The sequence below is a fragment of the Haematobia irritans genome, chromosome 1 (assembly GCF_050003625.1).
Source record: "Haematobia irritans isolate KBUSLIRL chromosome 1, ASM5000362v1, whole genome shotgun sequence".
Classification (NCBI taxonomy): Eukaryota; Metazoa; Arthropoda; class Insecta; order Diptera; family Muscidae; genus Haematobia; species Haematobia irritans.
The window spans coordinates 166442-180037 of NC_134397.1; the positions used below are offsets into that span (position 1 = coordinate 166442).

Consider the following 13596-nt stretch of genomic DNA (forward strand, 5'->3'; position numbering starts at 1 on the left):
AAAAAATTCATTAATTCATTTGAAAGCGCAAAATCGTCAAGTCATTAGCTACAAAAATAAATACATTTCGTACAATATCGAATCTACACAATCAGTGATGGTGAAATTCTAGAGGAGTTTAATATTTTTGTACGTACAAGAGTTTTTTGCAATTACTTTAGTTCAGTATATCCGCTAGGTCGGCTATCGTTGAAAGAATATCTCGTATTAGAGCTGCGCTTAGGTGAGCCAAAAATGTTACCAAAACCTTAGAGTGGTACATCAAATTCAACATATTTGTTTTTAATTGAAATTTAAAAGCGATGAGCAATCAAATTTTGCAAGAGCCCAAGCGAAATTGTAAACTTCTATTGCGGTGATCAACCATTGTATGCACTGAAGGTAATTATTGCTTTACTATTTTCTTATCGTCTTTGTTTTATGTTTTCGAGCCGGTTAACAACAACAAACCATCCATAGCAGAAGAATTAAAAAAAATAATAATAAGCAGTTCAAGAACACTTGTTTGGATGGGAGTCTCTGGCTTCTGTGTTGGCTTGGACGAACGGAAGTCTTTGCTGAAAATGGAAACCACAAAAAACTATGACAATCCACCAGTTCAACGGGCTACAACGCAAAACAGACAAGACTACGAAAGCAAAGGCAATGACTACGAAACAGAAAACAACGGAACAATTACCAAAAAGTGCAAAGTGATTAAATATTTCCCATATCATACCGCGTCGCACCAACCTCAACTAAATCGAATGACATATTGTCGTTCGTTCATTGGTAAAGAAGAGAATAGCTTACACAATTGGGAATTAGAGATTCTCCACCAAAAAATTATGTTTTTAGTCAATAAACGCAAATAATTGTTTATATGGCTATGAAGGCATTATCACTTCATCTTTTTCAAATCTAATGAAATCATTTTGAAATCAAATGAAAACACTTTCAAACCAACTGAAACCTTTTTCATTTTAAATGAAACCAGGGTGGCGCAGGCTTGGTTTACGTCAAAATGAACGATTTTACATATTATTACAATTGTATATATTGTATACATATTATTACAATTGTTATTCGACGAATTGTTGGCACTGAGGGTGACTAATAGCCATTTTATAGGCATATCGCAACACGGAAAAATATTGTCGTGAGGCCAAAGATTTCATGTCCTTTAAATACGAACGCAAATTTTGCTTAGCATAAAAGACGCGTTTCTCTAATATAAAGTTTTTTTCTTTGTCCAAACGTCAATAAACTTTTCAATGAAGTCGTATTGCCTTACATAAATTACTTAAAAACGGTTATCATAGCATGAAAGAAATTTTTTTTTGGGTAAGGTCAATTTGACTTTAAAAATTCAGAAAATTTCTTTAAAATTAATGAAAAAAAGCTGAAAAAACGAAAAATTAAAATTTGCTTCGTAGAAGCAAGAACACAAAACCTTAATTTAAAAGTGAATTGTGTCTTAAAAGCATCCTTACTTGTATTCTCCGCTTCTTTGGCTCGGAATCATTACCAACATTTTTAAAGTAAAGACAAAATCTTTGGAACCGGGCATGCTTTTTTTCAGTGAAAGGACAACTTTGTAACAAATTTTGAAGAAATTGATAAAATGTTTATTTTGGATAGTCAGGCCTTAGGTTTCTATTGGATCATTATATAAATGTTGTTATACTTTTTACAAAATCCAAATCGTTTATTTTTATTCCAAAAACCTCCTCTTTACAAAGTATATTATTTTGTGTACTAAAAAACCAAAACAACAAATACAATAGTGTTTAAGTTTTTTTTTTCAATTACTATAATATCTATAAAATGTAACTTCTATCAATACAAAAAATAACATTTCGAGTAAGGGCAATAACAATAAAAAATATATATATTCAATTTAAATTCATTTGAAATAATTGGGAAAAAATATAAATGTTGTCGTAAAAAAGTATAAGCTTTTCTATAAAACATTCTGGCTGGTTGGGTTTTATATAGAAAAATATTTTAATGAAAAATTATAATATTAGTCGAGATCGTCTGCGTTTGTGGTATGTGATACTTAATTTACATAAAAATCAGATCTGAGATTATTTTAAGACATCGAAAAGCAAAACATTTTATATTTTTAGTTTTAGCGTTGTATATTAAGGAGGGCGGGCCAATAGATTTAAACTGAGAGAAAGTTTTTATGTTCCATAAAGCTACCCAGTTCTTCGTCGGTGTTTTTAGTTTCAGCAATTGTCGCCCGAACAGCAAGGTCGAAGGTGCCGCCCGAACAACAAGGTCGAAACAATTCTATGTAATCCAATTCTGAGCGATTGTAAGAATATTTTACAATTTATCTATTTCGATCTTTGTTCATCTCCATTGATAAAATGTTGATTTAATGATTATGAACAGTAATGCTATGTATTTCATTACTAAATGTGTTGATATTTTTAACGAATTGTCGTCCAATGTTTTTCCAAGCCATATTTAAAATTTTCATTATATTCCTAATAAATGTGAATAAATTGTGCTGCATAGTTAAATCTCCATTCCACTCTATAGAATGAAAAAGGTGTATACAATTTACAATATAATTTAAGTGAGATTACATATGTGTATTAAACAGTGGATATATGTTTTCATTTATTACTCAAAGATATAATCCAGTTTAGGGAATTTTTCATTATTATTGCGAAAACAAAGTTCAATTTTATTTAACCGTCGTTTGTTTCTATTATTTATATGATATGACCTTTAATTACATTTATTGACCATAACCTCGGGAATATAAAGTATGCAATTACACTTAAGCCCAGATAAACGACCATCATTCACATGTTTACATAGAGCAATACAAGGATACGCACAGAGGAACATTGAGGGAGATCGAACGTAAATATTTTGTTGGAATTATAAAGCACTGTAGGGTTTTCTTTTCTAAGGAACAACATTTTAGAGAAGCGACAATTTATTACGCCACAAAATGTCTTCCTTAAAATCGAATAAAAATGTTTAGAGCATTTTTTCTCTGCGTGTACATTTCGACGGGAGATTTAAACGAATTAGTATGCTATGATTTATAAAAACAAACAAAAATAATGAATGCACACGCAGAGAAGAAACATGATTGTCACAATCTTATTCGAAGAGCAAAATAATATGAGAGGAGCTATTTTTGCGGCGACCATGTAACATTTTCACCTGCAACCATGTTGGTTCATTGAACATGGTTCTAAGAAAAATAAAATTGTCATAATCTAAAATGTTATTATATTGATAAAAAGAATTTTGTTTCCATTAAAAGACAATGGTCACGACCTAAAATGTTATGGTATACGTCAAAAATGTTTTTCTTCCAGTTAAAAGAACATGGTCACAACCTAAAATGTTTTGATCTTTATGAAAAAACTTTTTTCGTCGTCAATGTTTTTATAAAATTCTTTTCGCTGCAAAAAAATTAAAAGTTCACGAAAACAATGTACACGATCTTTATGGCCATGTAATGGTCTCAAATTCTATCATTTAAATAATAGAAGATGTTTGCGGCATTTGAGAACCATTTAAATGCTTATTGCCAACATATATATTTCTCCGCTCGAAAATTATTTTTACAACGACAAAATACATGGTTTTCGCGACAATTACCTACTCTAGATAAGCATTAAATGGATGCGGCAACCATGCCCATACATGTTTTTTCTGCACGCTCACAAAAAATCGCTTCTGTACCATATACTCCCAAACATATTTAGCTTCAAGCATATATATTTTTGGGTATTGCCCAAACATTTATATGTTTGATCTCTTCCAATATATAATATGTTTGAAAGCATATTGGTCTAAACAATATATGTTTGGGTAGTCTAAGTTCCAAGATTTTCTATTTTTGCATCCAAATTCAATAATGTTGTCTTCCAAAAAACAATATGTTATTATGTGAACATATAATATGTTTGGAAGCATTTTGCACCCAAAAATATTATATGCTTAAAAAAATTCTCCCAAACAATATTGTGCTCAAAATTTTATTTATTTATTTATATATTAACAATCATAATGAATTATGAAAATAAACAGGTAATATAGGTGCTAACAACATAGGTTTTCGACCTGAATGCTCAAAATTTTGTTTCTGCCCAATTGTATATTCCCCCACATCTTTCTCACTTCCACGAGATTTTTTAGTTCTTAGCACCTTTTTCTGTAATACAAACATTGTAGAAGAAATTATTCAATTGTATGATTTTTTTTATTTTAATTTTACCTTTTACCGGACGGGGATTCGAACAGCGGACCACACAGTTTGTAAGGATCAAAGAAGTAGCTGATCAATTGCCCAAGGAAAAATAAAATGTTAATTTTGTAATAACAAGCAACAACCACCAACTTAATTTAATATTGCTCCCTGTTAAATAGCGCTCCAAGCTACTAAACACATATATGTTTATAGGCTATTTCTAAATTAATATATGTTTGCATCCAAGCATATTATATTTACAAACATTTTATGTCCCAAACATAATATGTTCTAACATATTAACATATATGTCCCAAACATGTTATGCTAGTTTTGAACATTATATGCTTGCACTCAAAAATATTGTGTTTAAAAATTTGTGTTCCAAACATATAATGTTTATAGCCAAACATATGAAAAAGTCTTTTTCATCCGTGTGTGCGTGCAATGCACTGTCACAAAGTCTCTTTAATATTTATAGTATATGGGTTGGGGAATAATCATTGGGGTATATGTATTACAGAGTAACATTTTATTGTAAGAGTAGTGAACCAAAGCAATCAAAACATTTCTTGAATAACTAAAATCATTTTGTTGAGCACCATCTACTGTGGGAAAAATCACACACCCACACAAACACATTGATAAACAAACATTATACTAACAAGAACACAATAATTTATTAATAAATAATATGAAATAATTCGCCTAGAATTGTGGTACAAGTTTAATAAGCAGAATTGTCGTCAAAAGCATAAATCAATTATTAATCATTTGTTACTTCTGTGAAATGTGAAATGATTAAATGTCATAATTAATTGTTCGATAAACTCGACCCAGAAACGGCCGGATGTTGTTGGAGAAAAATCATAACTACAATGGTTTAATTCGGATTGGGTAAAGTTAATCCCCCCTCAGGATATTACGTTCATTGCGACAATTACATTGAAAGATTGGAATGTGAAAATGTAGGATCTTATCGTATAAATTGCCACTTGAAATGCCAAGGATTGTGTCATCTGAGTTAGGATGAAATTGAATTGAATTTTGATAATACTAATATGTATTGCGATGTTATCCCAAGTAAATCTCTTACAAATTTTTATTAATTTATTGTGCTTTGTTTGGTTATTGTCCTTTGCCATCTTCAAAATTCTTGGCACGCTGTAGTCATCGATGATAACGATGTGCCATTTTATATTTGCAATTTGCCTCTACCGAAGACCCATTGGCCATTGTATTCGATTGAAATGTGAAAACAATCGAACAGAAGGTCCTTGTTCAGAGAAGCGAATGATGTTAGTATGCCATTTCAAAGGAAAAAATGGTAATTTGTAGCAAAAAATAAACAATAATTTGCTGGAAACATTCCTGATGGGACAATACAGCATTATCATAGATTATTGTTTGTGTTTATAAAACTCAGTTTGGGCAAAACCATTTTAATATTAACAAATCTTACAAAAGGAAATCTGCGCATTGACGAAAGTATGACCTTTCATCCCCATAATCGGATGATTTAAATGCACAGATTGCTCTTTTTACCGCACTTACCGTTGTTGGGCGTGTACTTGAACAATTAGAATCACTAAAAGAACTTTTTTATATTTCTTGCATTTCATTTTGAATTCTTAGAACAAATGGATTTTTAAATCCACCAACTCCTTAAAGACCTCAGTTTACTTTTGTAATTTATAGCTCACTAATCTACTCTTCGGCTTTTATGTCAAATATTATAAGTTTAGTCATATACAAAATTTAAAGTTGTAGCAAGTAACATGTATTTTTTTAAATCTTTATGTTTTAGAAACAAATGCCATCTAAATTTTGCTAGATAGAAAACTAAGGCATACAATTTCTAACATACTTTTTACGACACAATTTACGATAGCATCGAAGAGGTCTTAGGTACACCCATGCGCTTATAAACAGTTCGACTCTTTTTATGTTCAATGGGGAGGGATGATGATAAATAACGTCCGAAATTTCGACAAAAATAACGCGTAATTGCTTGATTCTGCTTTGTTATTCATCAAAAATAATATAATACCATGCCTGAAACCATTTTATTTTTAACTCTCGACGAACTTTTGGGAGTAGTCTTTAAGTTCAAATTCAGAAAAATTTAACATTTCTGTCAGATTGAATCAGGAGCCGTTTCAAGAAACTAAAAACTTTTTTAAAACCAAATTTGCTATTACAAAATTCTACAGAGGTTGTTCTTACACTGAAAGAAGGAACGAAATTTCAGATAAACGAATTTTTATTTTGATGCTAACAAATTTTCTTTAACAACAAATTAAAAAGGTTTCGGACAATCGTTGCAACTGTTGTCATAAAATCGGGGTTATTTTCCAATTCAAACCAATCTGTAGCTTCAATATTGAAGTCTGGCTAGAATAGACAGACAGACGGAGCTCGTTTTCGAATTTGATATACTTTATGTAGTCGGCAATCAATTGCAATCATTGTGTAACAAATTTAATTTAACAAATTTAATGTAACAAATTTAATGTACCACCATCCAATGATAGTTGGTATAAAAAATATAAAAAAAAAACAAAGAAAAATTTAGTGTTATTTAATAATGACAAACGTTTGTGATAACGATCTAATTTATAATGGTATAGCTTTTTGTGATAACGACCTAATTTAAAAGTCCTGTGGTGCCCACTTAGAATATATCGGTCCGTGGAGAAACAACTTGTTTGTTCTTCCCTATTTTGCTCGAGTGCATATCAGCGTTAAATGAATATAAGGATGTAATTCGAAGACAAACGCACCCCGGTCATACAATTTCCCCACATTTCGCAATAAACTATAATTAGCACAGTCGACAGAACAGGTGAAGCCACGATCAAATCAACCATTATATAAAAGTTTGGACTGGCAATGGATAGACACAATGTCATTGCCAAAGTCATTTGTAATTGCCAAAAGGACATTAATGACCGATAAATCGTTGGAATAGAAGGGAAGAAGCGAAAAGATACAACAAGTTTTTAAACTCAATGTATCATGGACCACTTTGGCAATGTCCTGCAAAAACATTCAACAGAATCAGAAATCAGGAGCTGCAATCGATTGTGAAACAATTGCCAAAATAAACGACCACATCCAGCTCGTCGCCCCTCCTACGCTTTCCACCCATACGAAAATGTTATCACAATTCTTTTTGCTTTGTGCCACATTGGACTACATGCCTATAAACATCTACAACTGTGAATGGCATTTACTCATACATATACATTTCGAATATTAAAGTGGGTAATCTGAACTTGATTGTGAACTCTTCATAATGAACTTATACTACTTCTTGCAGTAAGTTTCTTCATATACATCGATTTATATTCTATCGATTGATTTCGACATCTGATAGACCAATTATAGATAATATCATGGATATTGTCAAGGCCAACCGTAATTGCACATAGAACTGTTTCATGTCAGGGAAGACAAACTGTAAAATGCAGCGAATTTTATCGTTGCTGGTGCCTATCTTTGACGCCGAATCTTATCCAATGGGAGAAACAGATAAATGATGGCCTAATTTGTCTTAAGGGGAAAAATCAGAGATTTATTTTTTCCAAACATAATACAAATCCACAACATAGGTCCGAAGGACGAACAAACAGTAATATTTACTTCGTACTATAATAAGTACCGAATCTAATAAAAATATGGTGTATTAGAAATGTACATTAATAAATTTTTGCAACACATATATGGGCAATTTCACAATGTTTTTTTTTTGTTTTGGGGGGGGGGGGGTAAATTGGCATGTTTTGTTTTTAACATAATACATTTGGGTGCAAATGCTCTATATTCAAAAAGTACTATATTACGTTTGGGACAGATACGTTACAATGAAGTATTTGAAGTATATATGGGCAATTTCACAATGTTTTTGGGGGGGGGGGGGGTGGTAAATTAGCATGTGTTGTTTTTAACATAATACATTTGGGTGCAATTGCTCTATATTCAAAAAGTACTATATTAGGTTTGGGACAGATACGTTACAATGAAGTATTTGAAGCCAAATTATTCTCAATTTAAACATTTTAACAGAATCAATTGTATTACTTTCAACAAAAATGTCACTTAATTGAATCGAATGAATAAGTGAACAGTTTGAACTTTATTTAGTTCTTCTGAGTATAAAATTTCAATAATATTTCAATAAGCCCAACTTTCATAGAGTAAGTTGAAATTATTAAATATACATTAATTGGAACCATTTAAAACAGTTGTAATAGAAGGAAATTTTCAATTTTTCAGGACATATGTATATGTTTGTGAATGAAATGACATATAAGCATAATCCTTTCTGCAAACAAACGGACAATATTATTGTTGTAGCTATATGAGAATACGTTTGAGAGATTCGTATAAGTTTGGATGTGTGTGAGATATTTTGGTTGCACAATCGGTGTGGTCCATTTTCACATTGACGATGTCGTTCATTAGCAGCTGTTGCTGCCAACGGATAAAACTTAACAAGGCTACATTATGTTTTGGCTTATGGAAAAGAATATAGGAGAGCACTAAGCTCTAGAGCATTGTCCATATCTGTGGCTTGGCCTCTTCATTTTACCAACATTGTTGCATGCCACTGTCCTTTCTACAGTTGCGCTTCCGTTTCCGCTCCTATTTTAAATCCATATCCCACATTAAACGAGTCTGTTATGTCTTTCCCATCTGCACATGGTGTTGTTTGTGGCTGTGACTGCTGTGGGCGAATACCAGGGTGTGAGCCGATGGTCGGACGTATGTATCGTCCGCCACAGAGTCTGCTCTTATTTTCAATTACTACCACTGGAAATTGTCGTACTTGTGACCCATGTCAGCTCAACTCAACTCCCAGTAATATATGGGAAATGAACTGCTGACGTTACACTCAAATCCCATGGAAAAACAGAAGACGAAATAAATGCACTTAGAAAGTCAGAACAATAGTGTTGACACAGCTTCCTAAATCACAATCGAAACTAAAGCGAAATCCACCAAATAAGATTCCAAAGAAATGTCCCCCTAAATATGTTCCAATACATGGACTCTTATGGGTAAATGCCACTAAGTGTTTATGCCTTGGTGTATGTGTGTGTGTATTTACCCAAGGACTTGGATTGAAAGTCCAGCAAATTCTGGTGTCTTTAAAGGACACATTCCCATTGAGAGTAAAACGAGATTTTAAAGCAAATGGACATCCTTTCTAATGCATATGAAAGTAGATTAGGGCTGGTTTATCCCTCCAAATACTTTCTGTGAGCCATTTTCAAGCCAACACCTGTCCTAATAGAAATATTTTCTGTTGCATTTTCCATCCAATAATACCATATGCTCTATCACACATTCATTCACGGGGTCCACGGAAAAGGGGAGCCGTCCATGGCAAGCAAAGTTTCCACGAATACAACAGGATTCAATTGAATTTTAGTATGGACACATACACCCTAAGAAATAAATAACTTTTCTAACATATGCCATAAACATTTATTTCCATTTATAATAAAGGTGATTTTTCTCTCCTCCGTCATATTCGGAGTATTGAAAACTGAACAAAATTTCCTTAAAGAGGGAAGGGAAATGAGCATATTTACGTAAAAATGTACAATTTTCACTTTTTAGAAATACCTTCAAGGGCGTTTAGGGATTTTACAATAATTTAAAAAATTCTATCGGTCTCAACAAAACGAAAATTTTTCTGTATGTGTATCAGAACACCGTAACCGCCGACCAACCAATAAATTCCGAGAACACAACAGAGGAAGGATTCTAACTCCAGAATTCGGTGGACAAGGGTCGAGATTAAACATCTAACTATGTGATTGTGCGAATATACCTGGCGAGGCAGCCGTAGCGACCGGTACAAAATCGCCAATTATTCATGGTTGAGAACATTTTCAAATATTTTCAACACAAAATGTGCCACAAATTGTATTTTACAAGCGACCAAACCCAAAATATGTGGTGTGTTAACTTGTATGGAATGCAGAATGTCGAATACGGATGCAAGTGAATCTCTTCTATGGGTGTACAACCTGGTAGAGATATGGGCGTGGGTGATTGTATGCTTCAGTGAATAGGAATGGCAAATGAAGTGGACGTATGGGAGTAGGGACTATATATCAGTTACATATACCTATAACTTAGTTGCCATACAGAATCATATGTACATGTATGACTAGGTCAGGAGAATGGTGAAGTACCTCTGTATGGAAAGCACAATCAATTTTGGAATATATCTTGAAGAAGAATGGTTTTTTTTCTTTTTTACCTTATGTGGAATTTGGGATGGTGACTTTTACAGAGTATCTACCCGAATATGGTAGGCGAAAATGGTAATATTGCTACGAGTTAAAAAAACTTGGATAATGGGGTGATCTGTCAAAAACTAAGATATACCCTCAAAAAAATCGCTTCTGTAACTTATACCCCAAACACATTTTGCTTCAAGCATGTATATTTCCAGGATTGGTCCAAACAAAATATTGTTTTTATTGTTCAAACATATTATGTTTCACATTAGGCATACACGGGTAGAAAAAAAAAATTTAATGAAATTTTCTTTGTGTATACATATTTTTATGGTGCCAATTGGTTACTTCCATTCTTTTACTTGCAGCATATTTTTTAGGTGTCTCTTTCTAAACACATATATGTTTATAGGATACTTCTCAATTAATATATGTTTGCATCCAAGCATATTATATTTACAAACATTTTATGTCCCACCCATAATATGTTCTAACAAACATGTTATGCTAGTTTATGAACATTGTATGATTGCACTTAAAAATATTGTGTTAAAAAATTTGAGTTTTAAAAATATAATTTTTACACCCAAACATATGAAAAACAGTCTTTTTCGTCCGTATAGGAAAATTGTCAACATATAAAGCCACATCGTGTTAATATTTAAATTTGGTTCTCTCAAAATAAATCTTTTTTTTTTAAGCGAAACTTCCAAAAACTCTGACGTTCAACTTTTAATTTTGGCGAAAATCAGCTAATCTATCAATATGATCGTGGCTAATAATATTGGCAAGGATTTTCCTAATCCTCAAAGAATGAAGTATAAAACCAACTCCCAAAATAAAAAAAATTTACACATGTTTCAATTCATTATTTTGTTGCCCGTTTATTGTACTTTTCATATGATATGTACTACATTTTCAGCAACATCCGTGAAATGAAGTCATTACCTACTATTATGCAGAGTCATTTACATTACCTGCATTTATATGTTTCTGCTAGTTTTAGTTAGAATATTAATACTTTAGCAGATAAATGCAACTTGGCTTTAAAACTTGTGAAAAAATCTTCTGAATTAATGAAATCCTATTTGTTGACTATTTGCATCTTGGCTTCAAAGGTAAAATGCGTTTAAAAATAGGAGATGTTTTTAACACGTTATTTTAAAGTCCTGCACGTAAATTTAAAAGAGAATTTTGTCTCAAATTTAGCCTTACTTCAATTCTCCGCTTCTTTCGATCGGAATCAATACCAGACTCATTGGTGTAATGACAAAATCTTTGGAACCGGGCATGCTTTTGTTTCAGTGTTTGCAATGTCACAAAAACATAATATAAATGACAATAAATATAATTAATAAATTCTTCTTTCTTTTCAGCAATCTCAGTGGTCGTGTTATTATTGTAAAGGAAACTTGAATGAGCATGATATGAATTGTGATTGTGGCAAGAGAAAAATATACTCTTAATAAATATTTCCATTTCTCAAAGTTATCGCAATAATTTAAAGAAATCTTCATTATCCCAATATGGATGCCGAATCAGAAGGTGTTCAGCCGGTTAATCCAACTACCAATGTCTCAAATCCTGAAGTCGATCTTGCTGCTCGTCGTCGACTTTTCATGTCACAGCCATCAACGGTGGCCTCAAGACGCCAACAAGCTGTATGCGTCCGCCGAGCCCATAAAATGTATGGCACTACCAAAAACCCTAACGTTGTTCTGGATGGGTTGAATATGACAGTTTCCAAAGGTTCCATGTAAGTATTTCATTACAAATCGTATATCATATCATATTACGTCATTACGTCAATTTAAATTAGTCAGTAAAATTGGTCAGTACTATTCTAAAGGCACTGGCACTTACTTCTCAAAATGTTGTCTTCATTTTAAAAAATAGGTGACGTCTTTCATGACTTTATTTTAAAGGAATTAGGAATTTTATGTTGCCCATACAAGCTTATGAAGGATTTGGAATTCACAAAACGGAATGAAGAAAGAGAAAATCTTTGGAATTTACAAAGCTTTTTTCAGTGCATAAATAGTATGGCTGAGAAATAGCGACTAATATACGTTGTAAGCAGGGTCTGGCGTAGTTACAATCAAATGACTGTAAGCTAGAAATTAAATATGATCCAGACTTAATTGCAGAACACATCAATGGCATATGATCTTTTCGATACAGTTCCAATTACTCACTTGATAATACTAATTACCATTCCAAAGGTAAAAGTATGATTGCTAACTCAATTACAACAGCCAAAGGGAATGTATGCAAAATTACCAATGGAATATAAAAGATAATTAAGAAAAGTGCTAAGTAGTTGTTAGCTATGAAATATTCTTAGGAGGCATCGTAAGAGTGATGACGTTTGAAGAAGTGGAGACATTTCAAATAGTTTTGAATTTTGCTTCATTAACTTAGAAATTAAGATTTGTTAGTAGTATATTAGCGGAAAACGATCTCTCCCAATACAGATGCCCCATGTGTATTTGTATCAAATAAGAGACAAAATTAGCTAGCACCGACAATTCTACCTAACAGTATACAAATCTACCATTTCTTGTAAAATTCTATTAACTGTGACAACCGTGACTGTTGATTGTAATGAAATTCTAAGATCATCTAGCAATGGTCATTCGTTTGCTTGAAATAACTGCCATGGTGAGTCACATGTACGTTATTTTCCTCTTTTTTCGAATGATCCCAATGCCCACATTCCAGCCCCTTCCGACCGTGAGGGCCTCATCCTCGTATCGTAGGGACAGCGTACACTCCATGTATTATTCAAATATGCTAAAATTCTGGACTTTATCACGCCAATTCATCACACAATTAAATTAGTGTCAATTGGATGATAGCATGAATCGCCGTAAGTTTCCGCTTCCAAAGAAACTTTATTGCCAATACGAGCAATGTATTATTATTTCTTGAGTACTTGTATCATTTTGATTATACCTAATCGGTAATACAGTTTCTGCGATTCTGTGTGTTCATAATCGTAAATTACTCTTCTGCGGAATTAAGGCTTATCTTGACTGTATTAGACAACATTTAACCGCCACCGTGGTGCAATGGTTAGCATGCCCGCCTTGCATACACAAGGTCGTGGGTTCGATTCCTGCTTCGACCGAA

At 32.7% G+C, this 13596-nt stretch overlaps 1 protein-coding gene across 1 annotated transcript in view; it reads left to right on the forward strand.

Moving 5' to 3' along the window:
- osy (ABC transporter oskyddad) overlaps positions 1-13596 on the forward strand; it is an 80428-nt gene that overhangs the window by 15816 nt on the left and 51016 nt on the right. The window contains exon 2 of the mRNA XM_075288666.1: positions 11841-12220. Within this exon, the coding sequence (XP_075144781.1) occupies positions 11991-12220 (230 nt within the window). The 5' untranslated portion in view covers positions 11841-11990. The remainder of the gene's footprint in view (positions 1-11840; positions 12221-13596) is intronic.